General features: G+C 38.1%; 1 protein-coding gene across 1 annotated transcript in view; it reads right to left on the reverse strand.

Moving 5' to 3' along the window:
* Positions 1-560: 560 nt before the first annotated feature.
* Tmem244 (transmembrane protein 244) overlaps positions 561-21,010 on the reverse strand; it is a 47,814-nt gene continuing 27,364 nt past the window's right edge. The window contains exons 5-6 of the mRNA XM_013026779.1: positions 20,203-20,247; positions 561-766 (exon numbers count right to left, since the gene is read on the reverse strand). Of these exons, the coding sequence (XP_012882233.1) occupies positions 561-766; positions 20,203-20,247 (251 nt within the window). The remainder of the gene's footprint in view (positions 767-20,202; positions 20,248-21,010) is intronic.

Below are 21,010 nucleotides of genomic sequence, written 5' to 3' on the forward strand. Positions count from 1 at the left end.
CTAGAATAATAGTGCTCTTAAAAAAAAACAAAAACCAATTAAGTACCCTTAACCCATCTTACAAATGCAAGAGATTCGAGGCAAAATTCTACCAAGCTGATCAGAAAAACAGAAATTGGACAGAACACTCATGCTTTAATCATGCTTACTCACCCCAAATCACCTTCTCCCAGTCCCCGCCTCCCCCACCTCCACCGTCTTGTTAACAAACTAAGAATGCAAGAATAAAAGCAATAGTTACAAGGCTGACCCTTGCCATGCCAACAGCGGAAGCAGCGTGCCCGATGCTCCCCTTACCTGCGGTGGAGACAGTGCACCAGCTTGGTGAGCACCACAACCATCTCTCCCAGGTGAAGAGCCGAGAACGCCAGGGTCACCAAAGTGAAGACGGCAGGAATCTTCCTCAGACACTTTCCTCCCCAGGCAACACACCTCCTCCTCCTCCTCCTCCTCCTCCTCCTCCTCTTCTACCTCCCCCTCCCCAGGCTCGCCCTCCGGGTGCGTGCGTGCTCACCGCCACCCAGATCCTGTCATTTCTGCTCACTCATGCAGAAGCCTCTTTAAGCGCGGGACTGAGGCGTGGGCAAGAGGTGGACCCAACCCGGGTTCTGAGCCCGCAGATCAGTCTCAGCTGCGGATGCCCTGCACCCTCGCGATCGCTCCAGCTGGAGACCCGCAAGCCCGCACGTATCTGCTATCTGCGCAGAGATGAGCTTTCCAGGAACCAGCGTCAGCTGCAGCCGGAGGTCTTCACTGCTCGCTGAATCTACAGCTAGAGCAGTGCAAAGCTGGCCTGGTGCTCAGAAAGCGGCCCCAGCCACTGAGCATGCTCATCTCCTGGCCTTTCAACTGTTGGCTTTTCCAGATGCAAGAGAGGAATAGTGGAGAAGTGTATCCATGGCTGGTGCACTTGGCACACGCGCGCACACACACAACACACAAAAGAATATTTCTGACCCGTTCACAGAGCTGCTTTAAGAAGCCACGAACAGCATTTAGTCTTTGATTCTTTCTGCACAGTTAAGTTGCCTCGGGACCCATCAGGTTTGCAGTCTAGCCTGGGAAAGGATTAAATGCTCCATCACCTCACTCAAGGATTACGGTATGGAATTACCTCTATCTGAAAGTAGAGGCAATTTGCCACCAGGGAATTGATCTCTACACAGTGGAATCTGCTGCCTAGAAAACTTTCTGATGACAACTAGTTTATAAAGTAACTGGATAAAATTTTTTGGAATGGAAACATGAATCTATCGTATTATAATATATATATTGAAACTGTAGTCTTCCGCATGATGGTGGATTTCCACAGAGAATGGCTGAGTAATGAATTCCACGGTTTGTATGAGGAAGAATTGTGGGTTTGGTGGGGGAGCTGTGGCTGTCACTTTACTTGGAAAGACTAGGTCCGTGTGTCTGTCTGTGTGTCTGTTCTGTGTGTGTGACTGTGTCTGTGTCTCTGTGTGTGCCACTACAGGGGCTTGAACTCAGGGCCTGCTTGCTGGCTCTTAGCTTTTCTGTTGAGCCACAGTTCCACTTCTGACTTTTTTTTTTTTTTTGGTGGTTAATCTGAAATAAAAGTCTCACAGACTTTTCTACCTGGGCTGGCTTTGAACCATGGTCCTCAGAACTCAGCCTTCCGAATATTTAGGATCACAGTCTTAAGCTATAGGTACTTTGCTAAGACAAGTTTCTTGAACTTGATACAGATCCATGTTCTAATGCTTGGCTTTCGCAGGTCAAGTAGTTAAAATTAGGAATACACTGTAAGTTTTCATCATAAGCAAATTTACTGTTTGTGTTTTAATGTTTTTATGGCAGTCCATTTTCTTTTTATTTTCAGCTCTGTAGAGTGTTACTCACCAAGTTAAGTCAAATCCTGAGCCTGCTCTCTGCTACTTTTGAAACCAGCAACATGGTTTGCCTATTATAAAATTATTTTATTGTGTAAAATTTACAGATGGTCATCTCTGCCAAATCTATGGCTGACAACCCTAACAGGCTTTCTGACAGCTGGAAGGAAGTTGGAACACCTGTTAAATTTGTAGGAAAAATGCCAAGTGGACTGGAGATGAAGCAGTTCTCAAATCTTTATACTCACTAGCTCTTGGGCCAGAAAAGCACCCCCTCTACCCCATATCTTTCTGCCTTCCCATCATGAAGACTTGAATGTAACAGTCTTGAGCTCCCATTTTCTGAATGGGGGAGGCAGGAAATTTTTCTTGTTCTATCTCTCCTTACTTTAACCCTGTTATCCTACAACAAATCCTAGCTACAACTTGCACCTTGTGAGACTCTCCTTTTTATGAGACACTTGAATTGCTTTTCATAAGTAGTTCTCAAGGACCCAGGGTTTGGGGCAGAATTTGGAAAGCAGAGGGAAGCCCTCACCCATTCTCATAAAGAATGCCTACACATGGAAGTTCAGGAATAAAAGACTGGATAAATGTACTGATAAGGAAGGAATATCTCCCTACAATACCAGTGTGTGTTTATTAATCCTTATTCAAGGTATAAGGAAATGTCTCTTAAGGGTACTGCGTAAAAGGTTCATAATAAAGGAAATCAGAGGGGATGAATTCCTCAGTCCCTCAAGTAACTATGGAAGCCATGCGCCCTTCTCTTTCATTTTCTTCTGTCTTTCTCTCTGGTCATGAGGAAAATGAAATAAGAACCATTGCCAGTATTCCTCTCGATATGCCTACACTGGGTTCCAAAGCCTCAGAACTCTAAGAAAAAGACATTAGTCTGTCATTGTAGTGCAATATGGCATCAATATAAATTAGAAAATGGAAAATGCTGGCCTGTAAATGAAAGCTTCGATTTTAGTACTGTTCTCCAGCTGTTCTTAATTTTGTAAATGATAGGTAAAATTGTCCAAAATTCTCTATGCACAGCATTTTTTTTTCCTGATGGCTGCAATGTCTCATTGTAAAGAAAAACTTGGATCTTTTCCGAGGAACCTAGAAAATTCTTAGATGGATTTAAGGTTATAACAATTACTTTTGGCCCAACCTGGAAGGATTTAGATGTTTTGTTCTCAGTCTGTTGCATGCCTAAGGGAAGCAAAGCATTTGGACAGCAGCTGGAGCCTTTGCTGATGATGTCCATGTCAAAGATGAACGTAAACCCCATTTGAGATGTCACCATACTCAAAACGAAAATCAATTAGAGCCACATTATAATGTCAGTGCACCTAACTTTTGATCATAAAAAACAAAAGGTCTTCTTAATACTAACGCTGTCTCAGAGAAACAGCGCAAAACTTATCTGGAAATGCCAGGGTCCTTTAAGATTTGAACCCTGGTCTTGCAGTAATAACAAAGCCCCTTTGTGAGACAGCTCAGAACTTGGCAGTCAATACCTGGAGCAAAATGGTCAACATCAAAAGCCCCTCAAATTTAAATGTTGGGTGGTATCATCCCTTCTCCTGGGAACTCAGATTTAGGTAAGTCTTTAAGAAACTAAATGTCAAGACGGGGTATTGAAAGTTTTTATTCTATGGGAAGGAACAAAAATCTATAGCCTATGTCTTATTTTTCAATAAGATGCTGTTGCATTTAGATTTACATTTCAAAAACAAATCTTATTTCTGTTAAGTTCTTAACCACAGAACCAGATTCATCAAGTGAAGAATCTTATTCCTACGAGTCATTAAAGTGTCTCCCTCCAGGAGACACTGGGCATTACAGTAAAATTTTATCCATAAGAGTAACTGATCTAAACATTACAGCTAAAATAGAAGACAGATGGAAATTGGATGCCGTCTTTACTATGGCTATCAACCTCAATATGTGAAATCTGTAGACATTACAATTCCTCAATGCTGATCTGTATAGGAAATATTCTTTTAACGGATTTTTTTTTTTTTTTTTTTGCTAATGTCTCTTTGACTTCCTTTTCGTTAAAGGGCTAACTTAATGTCTTCTGATCCTGAGATAGTGGTAGCCTATTAACCAAATATCCTGACAATTAAAATTTCCATGTCACCTCCTCTTTTATATAGGAAAACAACTTTTTGTTTCCCCTTTTCCAGGCAGGGAAAACAGTCCACTTTCAACAGCAAGCACTTACAGAAAACAGTCCTTCTCTGCATCTCGTTTAATATTAAAAAGGACCAGGCCAGGGCCAGTAGTTAACCCCTATAGCCACTCTGAAGGCTGTCAAAATTTGAAGCCAGCTCAGGCAAAATTTTCTTGCATCTCTTATCTGCAATTAACCACCCAAATGCAGGTGGAGCTGTGGCTCAAGTGGTAGAGCACTAGCTTTCAATAAAAAGCTCAGGGACAGGGCCCAGGGGGCCTAATTTCAAGCTGTAGGACCAGCACAAAAAAGAAAACAAAAAGTTAAAAGGGACCAATGTCATTTAGGAGTAGATGAGAAGACAGAGAAATTATGTGTGTGTGTGTGTGTGTGTGTGTGTGTGTGTGTGTGTGTGTGTGTGTGTGTGTGTATGTGTGTGTTTAACAAATATCAAAAAGCCAGGCTCGGAAGTTAAAACCATGAGCAGATAAGCTGCTCTAGGCACCAGACCTCCTTTTAAGTTACAGGATTAGAAGATAGAGGACGGGCTATCAAAATCTGCCTTCTCTTTTAAAGTCTAGGCGAGGCTATCTAAATCCATTTTATCCTTTGAAGTGGTAAAGATCTGCAAACTCTTCATGTGAGGGTAAAGACAGAAATTATGAAAGATTAGTCTGACAAAAGGAGGTCCTAGCGGCTACCTGGGTTTTAGTAGGCCTCACCCATCTCACCTGCCCCACCCCATTGTCTAAGGATTAAATTAGTCTTTGCTAGTGTAACAGCTGTAGTTAGGAACCACCATCTTGAGACTCAAACTCCCATTTCCTAAACAGAACAGGAAGAATTTCTCTTCTTTTCTGTTTCTCCCTATTTTCTAGCTTAAGCAGGTTGTAATAAAAATCAATGTTGTTAAAACTTAAAAAATAAATACATGAAGACTTTTCCCAAGAGGGACAGCCATGTAATTATAGATATTTTGGCATGTCATTATTCTTTATATAGTAGTCTATGTATCATTATTTTAGTTCAATCAATATCTGATGTTAAGATATAATAATGCTGGCTGATTACTATAATAGATATCTATGATACCTATGTTAATAGGTGTAGTGCCTGCTATATTAAATATTAATTATGACTATATTAAGTATTAACTATGACCATTATTACTAACAGGCACCCATTATAATAATTGGTCAAGGCCCAATAAGGAGACAGAAATTCCACAATAATTTGAATGGAGAGAGCATAGAATGAACAATGACTATTTACACTATTTACAGCAAAACAAACAAACAAACAAAAAGATAAGGCCTAAAAGAGAACTCTAAGGAATGACCCAAGGCTGAAGCAGAGTCCTCAATGAAAGAGGCTCTCTCCATAACTGGGACTCACAGTAGAACCGTCACTGCCCACTGGTTGATGGAGAAGTTCACTAGGTTGCCCAGGCCAGAGCTGGTCTACAATTAATGGATGGAAACACAGCTTGAGCACTGAGCTGCAACTGGCAAAACTGGAGCCTCCTGCAGAGCCCCCAGTGTGAGCTGAGAGTCGTGGGCAAAGCGCTGCCCTCTGGGGTGTGAATGAGATTTGCTGAACAACTGGGTACTGGCTGGACTAGTACCCAGTGATGGCAATCACTTGTGTGAGCCATTTTGGTAAACTCTCTGGACTGCCGCTGAACTTCCCAGAATCCATCATGGGAAAATGTCACTTAAGTTGCACATGGGAAGCTAGATGGTGTGAATGCAGAATCATTTAGCAGCTGCTGTTGAGACCATGGAGAGATGCTACTGCACTTTTCCCTGGCCAGGCAGCGTTAGAGGTCAGCGGGATTCACCTGGAATTGGCCTTGGCTGATATTATTGCACTCAGTACTGGAAAGGTTCTCGGCCTCTTTTGGAATTCACCTCAAGGGCTCTTGTCATAGTGCTGCTGAAATTTACTAGAGGTGAGCTCACCTGGGCGTCCTGTATAATACTGTAGTCCAGCATGGCAAGAGCAAGCAACCCTGCAGAGAACACCGGCTATGGGAGGAACATCCCTTCCTCCTCCCGTGTCCTCCAGCGCCCTCTGCTGCTGATGCCTCACATCATGCCCTCTGGCAAGCAGATCATGAAGATTTGAATGAAACAGAGGCAAGAGAAATTAACTGTATTCCATTATACTGAACTTATCTCTTCACTCATTTGTCTCTTTCGCTTGTAGATGGTTTGTTAAGTGTTTCAAAGGTAAGGATAATGTTTATATTTTTGTGTGTAGCATAGTTCCTGGAATTTATTATGTGTTTCACAAACGTTTGTCAAAATATCATACTGTGTGAATAGGTATTACATTCTGCACTGAAGGTGCGCTTGGCCTGACAAGCAGTAGGGAACCTAACTGCAGTTGTCATAAAGGAAAGACATAATTTTTGTTGTTTTCATGTAGAAGGAAAATAGTAATAGTGGTGCAGACACATTACCCATCTGTAGATCATTATATTATAAATGGGATTTTTTTATGCTACATAGAACTTCAGTTGGAGTTGACTTACTAGAAATATTCCATAACATACTAGGGAGAAAATAATCTTTTTCCTTCTCCCCTTTTATTAGCTTTTACATTAGTTATACAGGGGGAGATTTCATTGTTACAGTTCCATGCATGTTTACAATACATTCCAATCAATTCACTTAGAATCCTCAACTGATTGGCCGAGGCCGACCCACTTTCTGGAAGGTAATCTGACTTACCCAATGTCAAGTAATGATTTAATATATCATCTAGGCTGATGGATACTTGACCACTGTATGGACATTATAGGCCATCCAAGTCAATACATGAAAGTACCCATTAAAGCCATGTAACTTTATGAAATCAGCATCAGATGATGAAGATAACGTAGGAACAGGTGGGAGAGGAAGGTAGAGAGTGAGACAGGAAAGAGAGAAATAAAATTAGAGCAGAAATTATTACATGTATATATGTACATACATACATATATATATATATGTATATGTTATGTCATGGGGCTTGAACTTAGGGTCTGGACACTGTCCCTGAGCAGTTTTGTGAGCCACAGCACCACTTCGAGTTTATTGGTGGTTAAATGGAGATAAGAGTCTCACTTACTTTCCTGCCCAGGCTGGCTTTGAACCATGATCTTCAGATTTCAGCCTCTTGAGTAGCTAGGATTATAGGCTTTTAGCCACCAGCACCTGGCTAGAGCAGAAACTATAAACATTGACATATAAAATTTAATAGAACTTAATGGTATAAAATATTATGTATGACAAAGTGGAGTTTTTGGATTATTGAGGTAGGTCAATAACTTTAAACACAATACAAGGTCAAGATTTTAAAAGAAAAATATGTCATAACAAAACCACTTTATTTTATTCATTCATTCACTCACTCACTCATTCATTAATCAATGGAAATGAGAAACTGAGACTCTAGGGGCTGGGGAATACTAAGCGATCTGAGTTAATGTACTAGAAAAGGACATTGCCTGTTTACTTGCATGATCTGACACAGGTCCTATTTTCTTTTTCTGTTTATTTATCCTCACATTGTCTATTTTTATTGTGTTGTTTTCAGATACGTGACCTCAGTATAGCATGCCCGTTTATCAATAATCTTTCTATCCCTATATAATCTTATGTTTAGTCTTGTTAAAAATTCTATTGACAATTTATTTTCTATAAGCTTAATTTTTCTTTTAAAAATTTCCCTAGTAATTGGGAGAGAGAGTGGGAAAGGTCCAAAAAGAAGAGTACTCTTTATCTGACTTATGTAACTGCAACCCCTGTGTACACCACCATTATAACAATAAAAAAATTAAAAAATTTTCCCTAGTACTCTTCATAGTAACTTTACACCTTACTTGAGACTAAAAGCTTTCCTTGTTACCTACTTGTTCAAAAGACAGATAATCTACCCTTCTTCTTATGTTATACAAGTTCAGTTATGTATCTTTCTGCAGTCCCAGTTCTGTGCATGTTATTTCAACATGAACTTATGCTCAGTTAATTTATAAGCCTTTATTTTATCATGATGTCTGTAGTTTATCTAAGACCTCTCAGAAAGCGGAAGTATCACATTGTTCTGATTCTTGTGTCCCATTTCCTTTACATTTTTTTGTTTTGTGGAGATTTCCTTTACTGTCTTGTGAGTATAGGTACAAAATTTAGACTAGTGTTTGTCATCCTCCCCCTCCTGCCAGCTCATTGGCTAGAACTCTGGGCCTGGGCAAGGACCTTGAGCTCTTCACACAACTTGAGCCATAGCGCCACTTCCAGTTTTCTGGTGGTTAATTGGAGATAAAGAGTCTCATGGACTTTCCTGCCTCGGCTGGCTTTGAACTGTGATCCTCAGATCTCAGTCTCCCGAGTAGCTAAGATTATAGGTGTGAACCACCAGCACCCAGGTTTGTTTGTCATTTTTTATCCATTATCTCTATACAAAAACACTTATGTGATGTTATACAGACTTTTCTATTCCCAGAAAACCTGTGACTGTTTTTACACTGTTGAAATACATAATTGAACTACAGTATCTTTAAGAGCATTAAAATGTTTTGAATAACTTTGAAGTCATTCAGTATCTCTAGATCAGGACTATAAAACCTTTTGTCATTGTCTTTTGTTGGGAATTGAACTCAGGGTCTCACATTTGCTAGCCAGGTGCTCTACCACCTTAGCACACCCAGGCAAAACTCTTTTTTTAGGGAATTGTAATTCTAGCAAGAAAATTGGCATAGAATGCTAAAGATCTACTATGCAAATGAATGGTACTGGGTGTTTGCTGTTCATCAATTCTAAGAGCCATGAAAATGATTTCATATAAGGTTGGCAGGCCTGTAAGAAAGTGACCACATACATTTATGGCTGAGGGTAATATAAATTGGTGCCATTTTTCTAAAGAGCAATAGGGCAGTATGTAACAAGATCTTAACGATACTGCTTGACAAAAAGAATTCTACTTCTGATTAGATAGCTTTCCTTCTTCTTTTGTTTTCTGACAGAATTTAGGGAGCCAAATGTCTACCAAGCATTAGCATCATTCTGTGAGTAAGAAGATAATTTAGACATGACTCTCTTCCTTGAAAAGTCATGGGCCTACGTGACATATTTCTTTTCCTACTTCCATATATCCAATTGGTTGTACAGAGCTTCAAATGTTGTACCACACCAGTAAAAAAAAAAAAAAACTCAGAGTTTTTCAGAGAGCAACAAAAACCAACTGTTTTGTGTTAATACAAGCTTTCATTTGATTAGCATTGTCTTATCTTGTGACAACACTTTCCTAGATGGAGATGCTTATGTGCAGAGTCTAGTGCCACTAATATGCTTACTAGAATATTTGCTGACAACTTGGAATTTTCTAGAAAACAAATCCTAAATCCAACTTGATAACTCCTGTATTAATTTTACAAATCTTCTTTTAGTGAAATTTTATTGTCAAGTAAAAGACTAGAAGCCTGAAAATTTCTAAGAATAAAGAAAACATCAAGCTAAGAAACACTATTAAAGTATTTTAGGGGTGGGGAAAGAATAGGATTGAATCTATTTGACCTTATTTTCTGGAATGACCAGTTTAAAACCTAATTCAGTGCTGGCATTATAACTCAGAGGTTAAGTGCTTGCTTAAGCCTATATAAAGCCCTAGGTTTGACTCCCAGCACTACAAAATAAGTTTGCAAATTTCATTATCAGAGGTGTAGAGAATTAATTTTCCTTTGGGTTTGAGTTCTTTGAAGACACAAAAGGATGGTCTCTGGTGAAAGCCTGTGTGATCATATAAACAGTCATAGAGGGTTGCAGGCAACTCATTCAGCTTCCATGAATTGTTCATGAACCCAACAGGATGCTAATGGTTTGGAATACGTGGTCCTCAAGACTCTAAACAGGATGTTAATTGTCTCGGAGATAACCATCAAGATGCTAGATTTCAAGATTACAAGGTTTGATTACACAGTTGGATGAGTTTTAAAATTGTGTTTATCTGTTTGCTGCTTTCATTGGAGCTAGCACATTTTCATGTTTAAGACCCCTTAGTTTGGAAACTCATGAAAGAAACAAAAAACAAGTTTTAGTTATTAACCCCAAAGTAGGAATTATATTTAAATACAACACAAAATAAGAAAGGAAGACATCGTGCATTTGTTGACAGTGTACACAGTGCTTTCTAATCTAGATGACAATCTTTGGGTTTCTACTCACTGTTCCCTTGAAGAATGAAGAATGTCAGATGGTAACTAATTCTAGTTGTTGTTGTTGTTGTTATTTGCTTGCTTGATTTTGTCAGTCATGGGGCTTGAATTCAGGGCCTGGACTCTATCCTTGAGATTCTTTTGCTCAAGGCTAACACTCTACCACTTGAGCCACAGCACCACTTCTGGCCTTTTCTGTTTATGTGGTACTGAGGAATTGAACCCAGGGCTTCATGTATGCTAAGCAAGCAGTCTACCACTAAGCCACATTCCCAGCCACCAGACTTCTTTAAACCATCTTTTATGAGGCCATTTTCTCTCCAATGAAAATTTTCTGAAAGACCTACATTACCTTTATATGTAACACTATTGTCTTTCCTTCCTTTTCTGGCAGTTTTTCAGTATAACCATATCTATAGATGCTTTTATTTTGCTTTTATTTTCTATCAATTCAGGTTCTGAAAGTATACAGACCAATAATTTCAGAAAGTGCTGTTATTTTTTCCTTGGGATGTTTGTCATAAAGAAAACTCTGTATTTCATACTGTATATATTCTCACTTTTATAGGCCAATCTGTACAGCTTCACAAATTCCAAATAACTTTAGAATTTACCAGTTCAGCAACTAAGGTAAATTAGATGAACAAAATCCATAAAATTTTAGATTATATTCCAATCCTCTGGTTGAAAATAAGCAAATATTCCTCCCATATATCTTAGAATCACTTTTGTGTGTTATTCTTTTACACAAAACATTATTAAAGGGATATATGTATGCAAACTTAATGATAAAATAATATTAAATGATATAACATTAAAAACATTTATGAAAACTTTAGGCATAACAAAATAGTATCTTTTTAAAATATGAAAATATTAGTCGTGAAAAGTAGATTCTACTGAATTAGGAATATAGGACACTGAAAAAGTATATTAAACAAGAATGATTTTTTGGCCTTTGAGAAAGTTGTATATAGTTTAATACAATTGGATTTTAGTTGATATGTATAATATACATATATATATATATATTTGTGCTAAAATGTGTATTCTTTATTTAAACATTTTTATGTGCTAAGAGGTGTCATCAAATAGATAATGGTAATCATTTTAATAAAGGAAAGAAGAAAATCACAGATTATTTTTATGATCAGGGGGGAAAAAAAGCTAAAGAGCAGGGTGAACATGATCCTAATTACCTGAGCAGATGGATCTCTAATCCTAGCCATAAACATGCTAATTAAACTGTACCACTGAATGACAAGGTAGTAACATCTTCTGAGCCTAGAGACTTGTCATTCTGGTTTATTAGTTAAATCTAATCTTCTTTATATTAAAAACCCAACCTTTTGAAATTAAGGAACTTATTTAGATAGTTTTACTGTTTCTGGGAATTTCTTTCATGAATGTGAGTTTATATTAGCAAGTGAAATTCCTCTGCAGTTTTACTCATTGAGGAGTTTTATTTTTATTTATTTATTTATCTTGCCAGTCCTGGGGCTTGAACTCAGGGTCTGGGCTGTCCCTGAGCTTCTTTTGCTCAAGGCTAGTATTCTACCACTTGAGCCACAATACCATTTCTGGCCTTTTCTGTTTATGTGGTAATGAAGAATTGAACCCACAGCTTCATGAATGCTAGGCAAGCACTCTACCACTAAGCCACATTCCCAGCCCCCATTGTCTTTTGCTCATTTTATTTTTCCTTTTTGTCTCTGCATTTCTCAGGGTATACGGTGTATACTGTCAAAGGTATTTTTCTTGTAGAATCAAATATCATAGTAGTGAAGCTTTCATTATCCACCGAGTGTTGTCTACTTTTAAGGATGAAAGACAGACATTTTCTTTAGTAATTGGAATTCACAGTGCCTTGAAGGATCTAGACCAGTTTCAGGATTTGATGATTTCATAACCAAAGACTTTGGAAGAAATCAACAGGAAGAATGAGAATGATGAATAGAAGACAGATGTTTGCACTTATAAACAATATTTGAAAAAAGCAAAGAAGACTTATTTTTAATCATGTTCACAGGTACAAGAGAAGTTGAAATTTTCTAAACCGATAGCAGACCAATAAAACAAAGTTAGCGTGAAGGTCATCTGAAATTAGTATAGTATTTCTTTCTTAAGTGAATAGCATCTTTAAGAAAGAAACAGAGTGTTAGGGAGAAAATTCTGGGAGATAATTTGGTTCAGTTTCTCATTGTTCTCCAAAATATCTGGGTGTATATGTGGGGAGGTGTTGCTTTCCTGTCCTATTTTTCACAGTCACATCTGAATTATAACAGTGGCATGCACTTTATTTATTAATTATTTTATTTTGTCTGCTGTGGAGCTTGAACTCAGGGTCTGGGCACTGTCCCTGAGCTCTTTTGCTTAAGGCTCATGCTCTACCACTTGGAGTCACAACTCCACTTCCATGATTTTTTTTTGTTTGTTTTGTTTTGTCTTTCTGGTGGTTAATTGGAGAGAAGAGTCTCATGGATTTCTTTGCCCTGGCATCTCATCCTCCTGGATAGCTAGGAGTACAGGTGTGTGCCACCTGCAAACCGCTATACACTTTGTTCATACTAGGAAATATTTTAACTGTATTATAAAATGGTAAATATGTAAGACCGTTCCAGAAATTAACTTCCTTACATTATATTAAATTCAGTAATCACATACTGCATATACAGATAACACATAGCTATGTACACTTAACAAAATCATATGATCCAAACCATGTAAATCCTTACTACCCAAAGTATGTTGCGTGTGCCTGCAGCACTAGCATTTTCTGAGAGGTTTCAGTAATACACAATCATGGGCTCCACTCCAGCCCTTCGGAGCCAAAATCTGCTTTGTAACATGATCCCCAGGTAAATCAAGTGCACATTAAATTTGGAGAAAGGCTATGTTAGGAGACCACAGTCTAATGAAAGAAATCGATACTGATGTTAAAAACAGACTGATTTTATAAGAAATGTTCCAGACCAGAATACTTTGGGGCAATAATATAATTTACTTCCGGTTGCAGAAGTGTTTGAATCTGCCTCCTCCTACATCTTTCCACTCCATAAGTATTTTCTAAATTGTGTCTTTGGGCAAAAATATTGGAGAAATAGTACCTAGTGTCAACCGCACTTTCAAATTTCTAAGCAAATAACTGATTGGGAAAATGCAGTTTGGGACATTTCTGGAATACATAAAGTTACTATGAATTCTCTTAGAGGCTGATTGAATGTCTAAGCCCAATAGTGTACTAAAGATTCTGAGACACCTTGAAATAAATGGGTGCTGCTTTACTTAATCCAAAGTTCCACAAATAATACTTAAATATGAAAGATTTTCCTTGAACTAGTGTTCAGTGGAACACACTTTGGGAAACCTTGAATTTTATAAATATGTAATATTTTGCTCTTGAATTCTTTGTTGGGGTTGTTGTTCTGCTTTCCTCTAACATCTCTGTGTGTGTGTGTGTGTGTGTGTGTGTGTGTGTGTGTTGCTAGTACTGGGGCCTGAATTTAGGGCCTGGGTCCTGTCCTTTAGCTTTTTCATTCAAGGCTGGCACTTCTGCTTGTGCCACAATTCCACTTTCAGCAGTTTTTAGTGGTTAGGTGAAGAGTCTCATGAATTTTCCTGTCCTAGCTGACTTTGAACCATAATCCTCAAATCTCAGCCCTCCTGAGATTATAGGAATGAGCCCCTGGCACCTGGCCGCAGTGGCAGCTTCCTCTCCTCCTCCTCCTCCTCCTCTTCTTCCTCTTCTTCTTCTTCCTCTTCTTCTTTTTTCTTCTTCTTAGAAATACTTACAAAGCATGCTGAACAACTTCAAACTTGAATATGAGCAAAAGTAAAAGTTAGGTCTGACACAATATATGTTATAGCATACAATTTCCAAGGCAAATTAATCCAGCCATACTGTTAGAAATTATCCAGATCTGGATAGACGAAGTTGTCTTTGAACAAACAATACGCCAAAGTCTGGCCACCACATATCATTGAAATTAAGCCAGATCCTGCAAGTAAATGAAAGAGAAGTTTTGGTTAAATACTTGCAATGAATAATTCATTAGTATGATTATGAATAAGAGCAACGGTAATCACTACACTATTATTCGTAAAATTGACCTTAGCATTTGAAACAAATTCAGCTAAGAAAGAGAAGTTCTATACTCTGAGGCAAGTAAATCATTGAAAATTAGAACTTCCTTCAGAGAATGGGTGCAAATCAATAGTGAAGAGCCCTTAAAACCCAGAAACTGAAGGGCAACGGAGTCAAAGCACATGCCAAGTAATTCACAATTCTGAATTCTTCAACCTGCTATTTGTTTGTGTTGTCAATGTTCTTTTACTCTGTTGTTTTTTCCTTCTATTCTTTCTTTCTTTTTTTTTTCTTCTGTATTTCAAGACAGAGTCTCAACGTGGGCTACATGGCTTTGAACTCACAACCTCCTCAGGTGCTATGATTATAGGTATGTGCCACCACACTGAGTTGTTACAATTTAATGTTATTATTACTACAGTTTGTATTGCTATGGTGTTATTACCTATGTATACACACAGGTATGCATATATACCCAAATATATGATCTTTTTCTTGTAATTACAAAAGGAAAACATGCTTATTAAATTGAAGGGTAGGAAACGTTTAAAACCAAATTCCACCTGAATTATTTAGTTCAATGAAATACTTTTAGTTCTGGTTTCATTGGTCAAATGACTCTTGTTTGTTTTAAAATATTGATCCAACCATATTGATCTAATTAAGGAGCTCTTATGAACCTATTGTTCCTTGTGTGGAACTAGCAAGGGAATGCTGGTGAAAGGCAAAGCTTTGGAAGGTCCCACAACTTAGCAAGATTGATAATTTCATCACACAAAACTCAGGTTCAGCATGGAACCATGCGATGGCGTTTCCAAAGCGTGCAGCCACTTTTGTCTTGTGTGTAAATTTTTCCCTTAAAGAAAAACACGGAAGGCCGTGTCAGATGTCATGGTGTGGCTGTACTCTAACTCAACCCAACTGTTGAAACAAAAATAATGATTTTTATCAAACTCCTTTAGCCATTCCTCCAAGTTGACTTTCATGACACCCCTGTGGCTATCTGTTGCATGACTCAGCTGGCTATGTTAGCGCACATTCTGTGCTATCGTAAATAAAATCTGAGGAGACAGATTATTTTTCAGAGAGAAAAAGCATTATTTCTACACCATTGTTTTCAGTGGTAGGGATTGAACCCAGGCTCTAGTACTAGGCCTGAACGCAAGCCTGTGCTATCTCCAGTCCTGATTACAGAATTTCTTTTGTTACTTTTTTAAATCAGTGAATTAAAAATTTACATCTTTAAAAAGCTATTGACAAATAAAAACACTTGCTCTATATGTTCTTTGGATGTCCAAAATAACAATGGAAAAAAATTACACATTTAGATTTACAGATATGCAAGGCAAGAGGAGAGTTAAGCCCTAATGAGTAGACTTCATTAGTAATATAAGTAATACTGATACTAAAAACAGATAACAGGATTTTGTTCATTGTCCTACTGGATGTATGAATAATATAATATATCCAGTTCAATCTGCAAGCAGAAAAAATAATTGAATGTGGTTTCACTGCTTTTTAAAGTTCTATGAAGATAATGTGTGTGTGTGTGTGTGTGTGTGAGGAGAGACAATTCTAGGGCTTCAACTAAGAGTCATACTCTTGCTTGGTTTTAGTTTGGCTTGGTTTTTTTTTTTGCCAGTCTTGGGCCTGGTCACTGTTCCTGAGGTTCTTTTTTTTTCCTCAGAGTTAGTGCTCTACCACTTGAGCCACAGCACCACTTCCGGCTTTCTTGAGTAGTTGCTTGGAGATAAGAGTCTTATGGACTTTCCTGCCTGGGCTGGCTTTGAACCATGATCCTCAAATTTCAGCCATCTAAGCAGCTAGGATTACATTACAGGCATGAACCATTGGTGCCCAGTTTCTTCTTGTGTTTTTTTTTTTATTTTTTTGTCTTTGTTTTTACTCATGGCTGGTGCTGTACCACTTGAGCCATGCCTCTAGTTCCTAAACTTTTGTTTGTTTAGTTGAAATAAAGTCTTGTTATGCAACCCTGAGTTATGTAAACTTAAACTTGTATGAAAGTTAGAGGCTATATTCAAACTTTCAATTTTTCTGTCTCATACTCCTGAGTGCTAGGATTACAGGCATAAGTCACTAGAACCAGCCAATAATATAATTTATGAAGTAAAGAGGGTGTCCTTGGGTAGCCAGATAGTCCAGTTACCTGGTCATATAACTATATTTTTGTGCTCTCTATATACAAATAGATACATATGTAACATAAATAGTATATCATATCATATATTTACCTATCTATCTATCTGACCTCTGTTTTCTTTTTAATCTTCCCAGGCTCCTTGGTAGTCTACTGGAATATGTTTTCTCTTAGAAGCCCAAATGTACATAGGACATGCTAGAAGCATCTCTGTACTTTATGTCCTTTTATTTAATTCTACCTACACAAGCACAACAAATACTATTGACACTCTGCTGTGAGCCAGGCACTGTGTAAGGGTTTGAATATTTTATGTAAACATTACTCAACATTTGCTTTAAATACTTAAAATGTAAATGAGTTCTGGCCACTCAAGTCTGTAATCCTAACAACTCTGGACACTGAGAAGTAAGCCAGACACAAAGAAACATAGGTCCCATGGTTTCCCTTATTTGCAATATCTAGTATATGTCTAGGATCTTACCAGACAAGCAGAAAAGGTCAAAAGCTTTGTACGTTTGACCATATAAGATGATGCTAAGCAAAATGAACCCCAAGATATGGACACAAGAGGTTTTTTCTTTGTTGCTGTTGTTTTTAAAGTACTATGATTTTTTTGTATGTTCTTTCTCCTATGGTATAACCTTTTGTCACTGCATTTGATTCTGGTTCTCTGCATCTTGTATATACATTTTTTCTAATTTGGGGAGGGGAAGGGAAAAAACAAAATGCTTAAATAGGGACACAGGTTGACCCATTGTAACAATGAGATATACAAGACACTATGCTGAAAACGAGCTTTACAACTTTGGGGCAGGGACAGGAGTGGGGAGAAGTTGGGGAGATGGGGAGGGAAGGGATAGTAGGGGCAAAACGAAGGAGTGGGTAACAATGCTCCATAGGAAATGTACTCATTATCTTACTCATGTAACTGTAACCCCTCTATACAGTATCTTTACAATAAATTTTTTTTTAAAAAAAGAAACATGCTTCAAAGCCAACCAGGACAGAAAAAAAAAATCCAAGTGATTCCGTCTTCATCCCCAGGAAGAAAGCTAGATTGAGAATGTGGCTCATGTACTACAACAGCTGAGCAAAAAGCTGACACAGTGCAAGTTCCCTGAGTTCAAACCGTCCTACCAGTACATGTGCACACACATGAGCATGCACACCTTGAAAATGAAAAGTAAGTCATTCTCTACTTTTCTATTTTCCAACTGTTTGATAACAAATACCTTGAATTTTGTAGGTTTCTTCCTAAATTGTCTTAATGTTTGCTTGGTTTGATTTGAAAAAAAAAAAAGAAAAGAACGAAAAATCAACATAAGGCCCCACGGAAGCTCATGACCTTAACTGATCAGTCCATATTCTTTTCTCTTCAGTTCATTTCTAGTACCTACTGATGGCACTTTTGTTGTTGTTATTGTTTTTTTTTTTTTTATTGTGAGAATACCTTACGGAGGAGTTACAATTACATGGGCAAGATAACGAGTACATTTCTTATCAAGCATTGTTGCCTCCTCTTTGTTTCCCCTTCCCATCCCTTCCCATACTTCTCCCCCCTCCCCACCCCCCACTAAGGTTGTTAAGTTCATTTTCCGACATAATGACTTGTACATCTCATCTTGTTCATTATTGTCTTACTGCAACATCTCTTACAATGATAGCCCCAGATTTCAGCATTTCTACAAGGGAGCCTCTCTAGTAGTAATCTCTGTCAGAAAGAAAATCTCATTACAGTGCTCATCTTAGAAGCTGTGGAGGAGCCGGGCGCTGGTGGCTCACGCCTGTAATCCTAGCTACTCAGGAGGCTGAGATCTGAGGATCGCAGTTCAAAGCCAGCCCGGGCAGGAAAGACCGTGAGACTCCTATCTCCAATAAACCACCAGAAAACCGGAAGTGGCGCTGTAGCTCAAGTGGTAGAGCGCTCGCCTTGAGCTGAAGAGCTGAGGGACAGCGCCCAGGCCCAGAGTTCAAGCCCCACGACAGACAAAAAAAAAAAGAAGAAGCTGTGGAGGGCTGGGAAGGTGGCTCAGTGGTAGAGTGTTTGCCTTGCATGCTTGAGGCCCTGGGTTCAATTCCTCAGCACCACATAAGTAAAAAGAAAAAAGCCAGAACGGCATTGTGGCTCAATTGGTAGAGCACTAGCCTTGACCTGAAGAGCTGAGGGACAGTGCCCAGGCCCAGAGTTCAGGCCCCACAACCGGACAACACCCCCCCCCCCAAAAAAAGAAGAAGCTGTGGAAATTCTATCAAATTTTTCAATTCTATAAGCTTGGTGTCTACATTCACAAGATAGAACATAATGTTTATCTCACAGAATTATAATAAACATTAGTGAGATAAATGCAATGTTCCTGGCTTATAGTAAGTGATAAATAAGTGTAAGTATTATTAATATTATTTGGACTATTAAAATTGTAATACAAGAAAATGTTTGGGTTTGCTTGCTGTTTTCAAAACAGATTGAAGATATTAGGCAAGATTAGTGCCAGATCAAGACGAAAAATATTTTTTAAAAAATTATATAATCTTTCTATTTGGGAGCCAAACGCAACAGATTTGGAAGTAAATAGTTTCCATACTTGACAAATATTGAAATCTGTTTGGAAGCATCCGGCTTATTCCATGTTACAGCTTATTAGTACAAAGAAACATTCGTCTTGTAGTGCTAATTTTCCTTCCTAAATTTCTAAATGTTACATAATGTGATTAAGGAAAACTATAAATAAGTAAGTTCAAATGATAACAATATCACTTCCTGTATGTTTGCTGTTTCTTATCTTGACTTTTTTCTTTATTGCCAACACTGGGATGTGAACTCAGGGCCTTGAGCTCTTACATCGTTGTTTTTTTTCCTCTCAAAGTTGGTGCTATCCCACTTGAGCCACAACTCTACAATCTGACTTTGGGGTAGTTAATTGGAGATAAGAGCCTTGGGGAATTTTCTGCCTAGGCTGGCTTTGAACAGATTTCAGCCCCCTGAGTAGCTAGGATTACAGGCTTGATCTATTGGCATTCAGGTGATTTTCATTTTTTATAAGACAAAATTCTAAGGAAAATGTAGTATTTAGACTACATTGTTCAAAATTAAAAGTGAGCTAAATGTGTTTGAGCACCTCTAGGAAATGATAGTATTAGAATACCACAATGGAAATCTTTCCTCATACAATTAGGTGCCTTGTAGAACTCCTCAATTGTAAGAACTTGAAAATATTGTAAATTACAGTTCATTTCCTTGGTTTCAAGTTATGTATTGTATAAGAATTAAGAAGATTCAGAACAGTTAGGGCATGTTTGTATATAGCCATCTTCTCAGCACTGTAGCAGGATCATTACAGGTTCACAGCCATCCTGGGCCTTCGTACGATCATGTCTTGAAGGGGAAAAGGCTCAGATGGTTCCCTGTGCATTTGCTGCTCAACGTTGAATCCATGAATGGACAATGCCAGCATGAAATAATCCTTGCAGGTCTGACTACATTTTATTAAGGTGCTCCTGCTCTGCATGCATGAGAATTTCTACTGTGTTCTAGACTGTATTGATAGGGAGAAAAGGGCTGAGACACTTAAATGGACTTTATTACACTATGCTCTTTGAACCTGACAGGTGTGGTTTTCCCCATACTGTACTGTTTTCAAAATCTAGCCTACTTGATTGTTGATCTTTATCAACATCATCATCATCATCATCATCATCATCATAATCATTTGCAGTAGAGAACAGAGACTAGAACTATACCTAAAGCAGCCCACCAATGTGATGTCAATGGGAATTCCAACATAACTGCAACAGAAAAAAAATACTGTTCATTTTCAGAACTCTTATTTTTTTTATTACTTATGAGGAAATACTTGTTTCTTTTTGGCCAAATCATATCCACATAGTAAAAAAATGTCATTCACATTCATGAACCCGGGTAGCCTCATGTTTGTATTTAAGCCTGCCTAAAGAGTCCTTGTATAATGTCAAATATTTGGAACTCCTCTCTAAAGAATGACGTCCACTCACTAGGTTGATTGGATGGAAAGTACAACAGTGATGGCTTTATGACCATAATGAATCCTCCAAACATTGTTCCCTCTAGAATTCTCAATTACTTCTCCTAGAACTCTGTTCTAGCAAGCAATCCTTTGGTAAGCAATTTCTACTTGTTATGTGTTAAACAGTGAGCTACTAACTTCTCTGTGTCCAGACTTATAGCTTATTTCAACCTGAAGGTTTGGCTACTGTATGCCACTAAATGTTTGTATAAATATCTTGTTTGTCTTGCAGGAAATCTTGGAGTCCTAAAGTAAAATAGAGAACTTTCTATGGGGAGAATGGAGCCTTAAGATTCCCTGAGTTGGTGATGGAAGGTTTCTGTTCAATAAAATTCATGGTAGAGGGTCAATATACTAGCATTCTCAAACAGCTATAAGGCTGGGAAGTAGCAGTTTTTCCGGAAACTGTGCTTATAAAGCTGGAGCCAGCTTACACTCTCAACAGTTCAGGGCACTACAATATGACAATGACTTAACTTGTAATAAATAATAATAACCATTAAAAT

The sequence above is a fragment of the Dipodomys ordii genome, unplaced genomic scaffold (assembly GCF_000151885.1).
Source record: "Dipodomys ordii isolate 6190 unplaced genomic scaffold, Dord_2.0 Scaffold97, whole genome shotgun sequence".
NCBI classification, from domain to species: Eukaryota; Metazoa; Chordata; class Mammalia; order Rodentia; family Heteromyidae; genus Dipodomys; species Dipodomys ordii.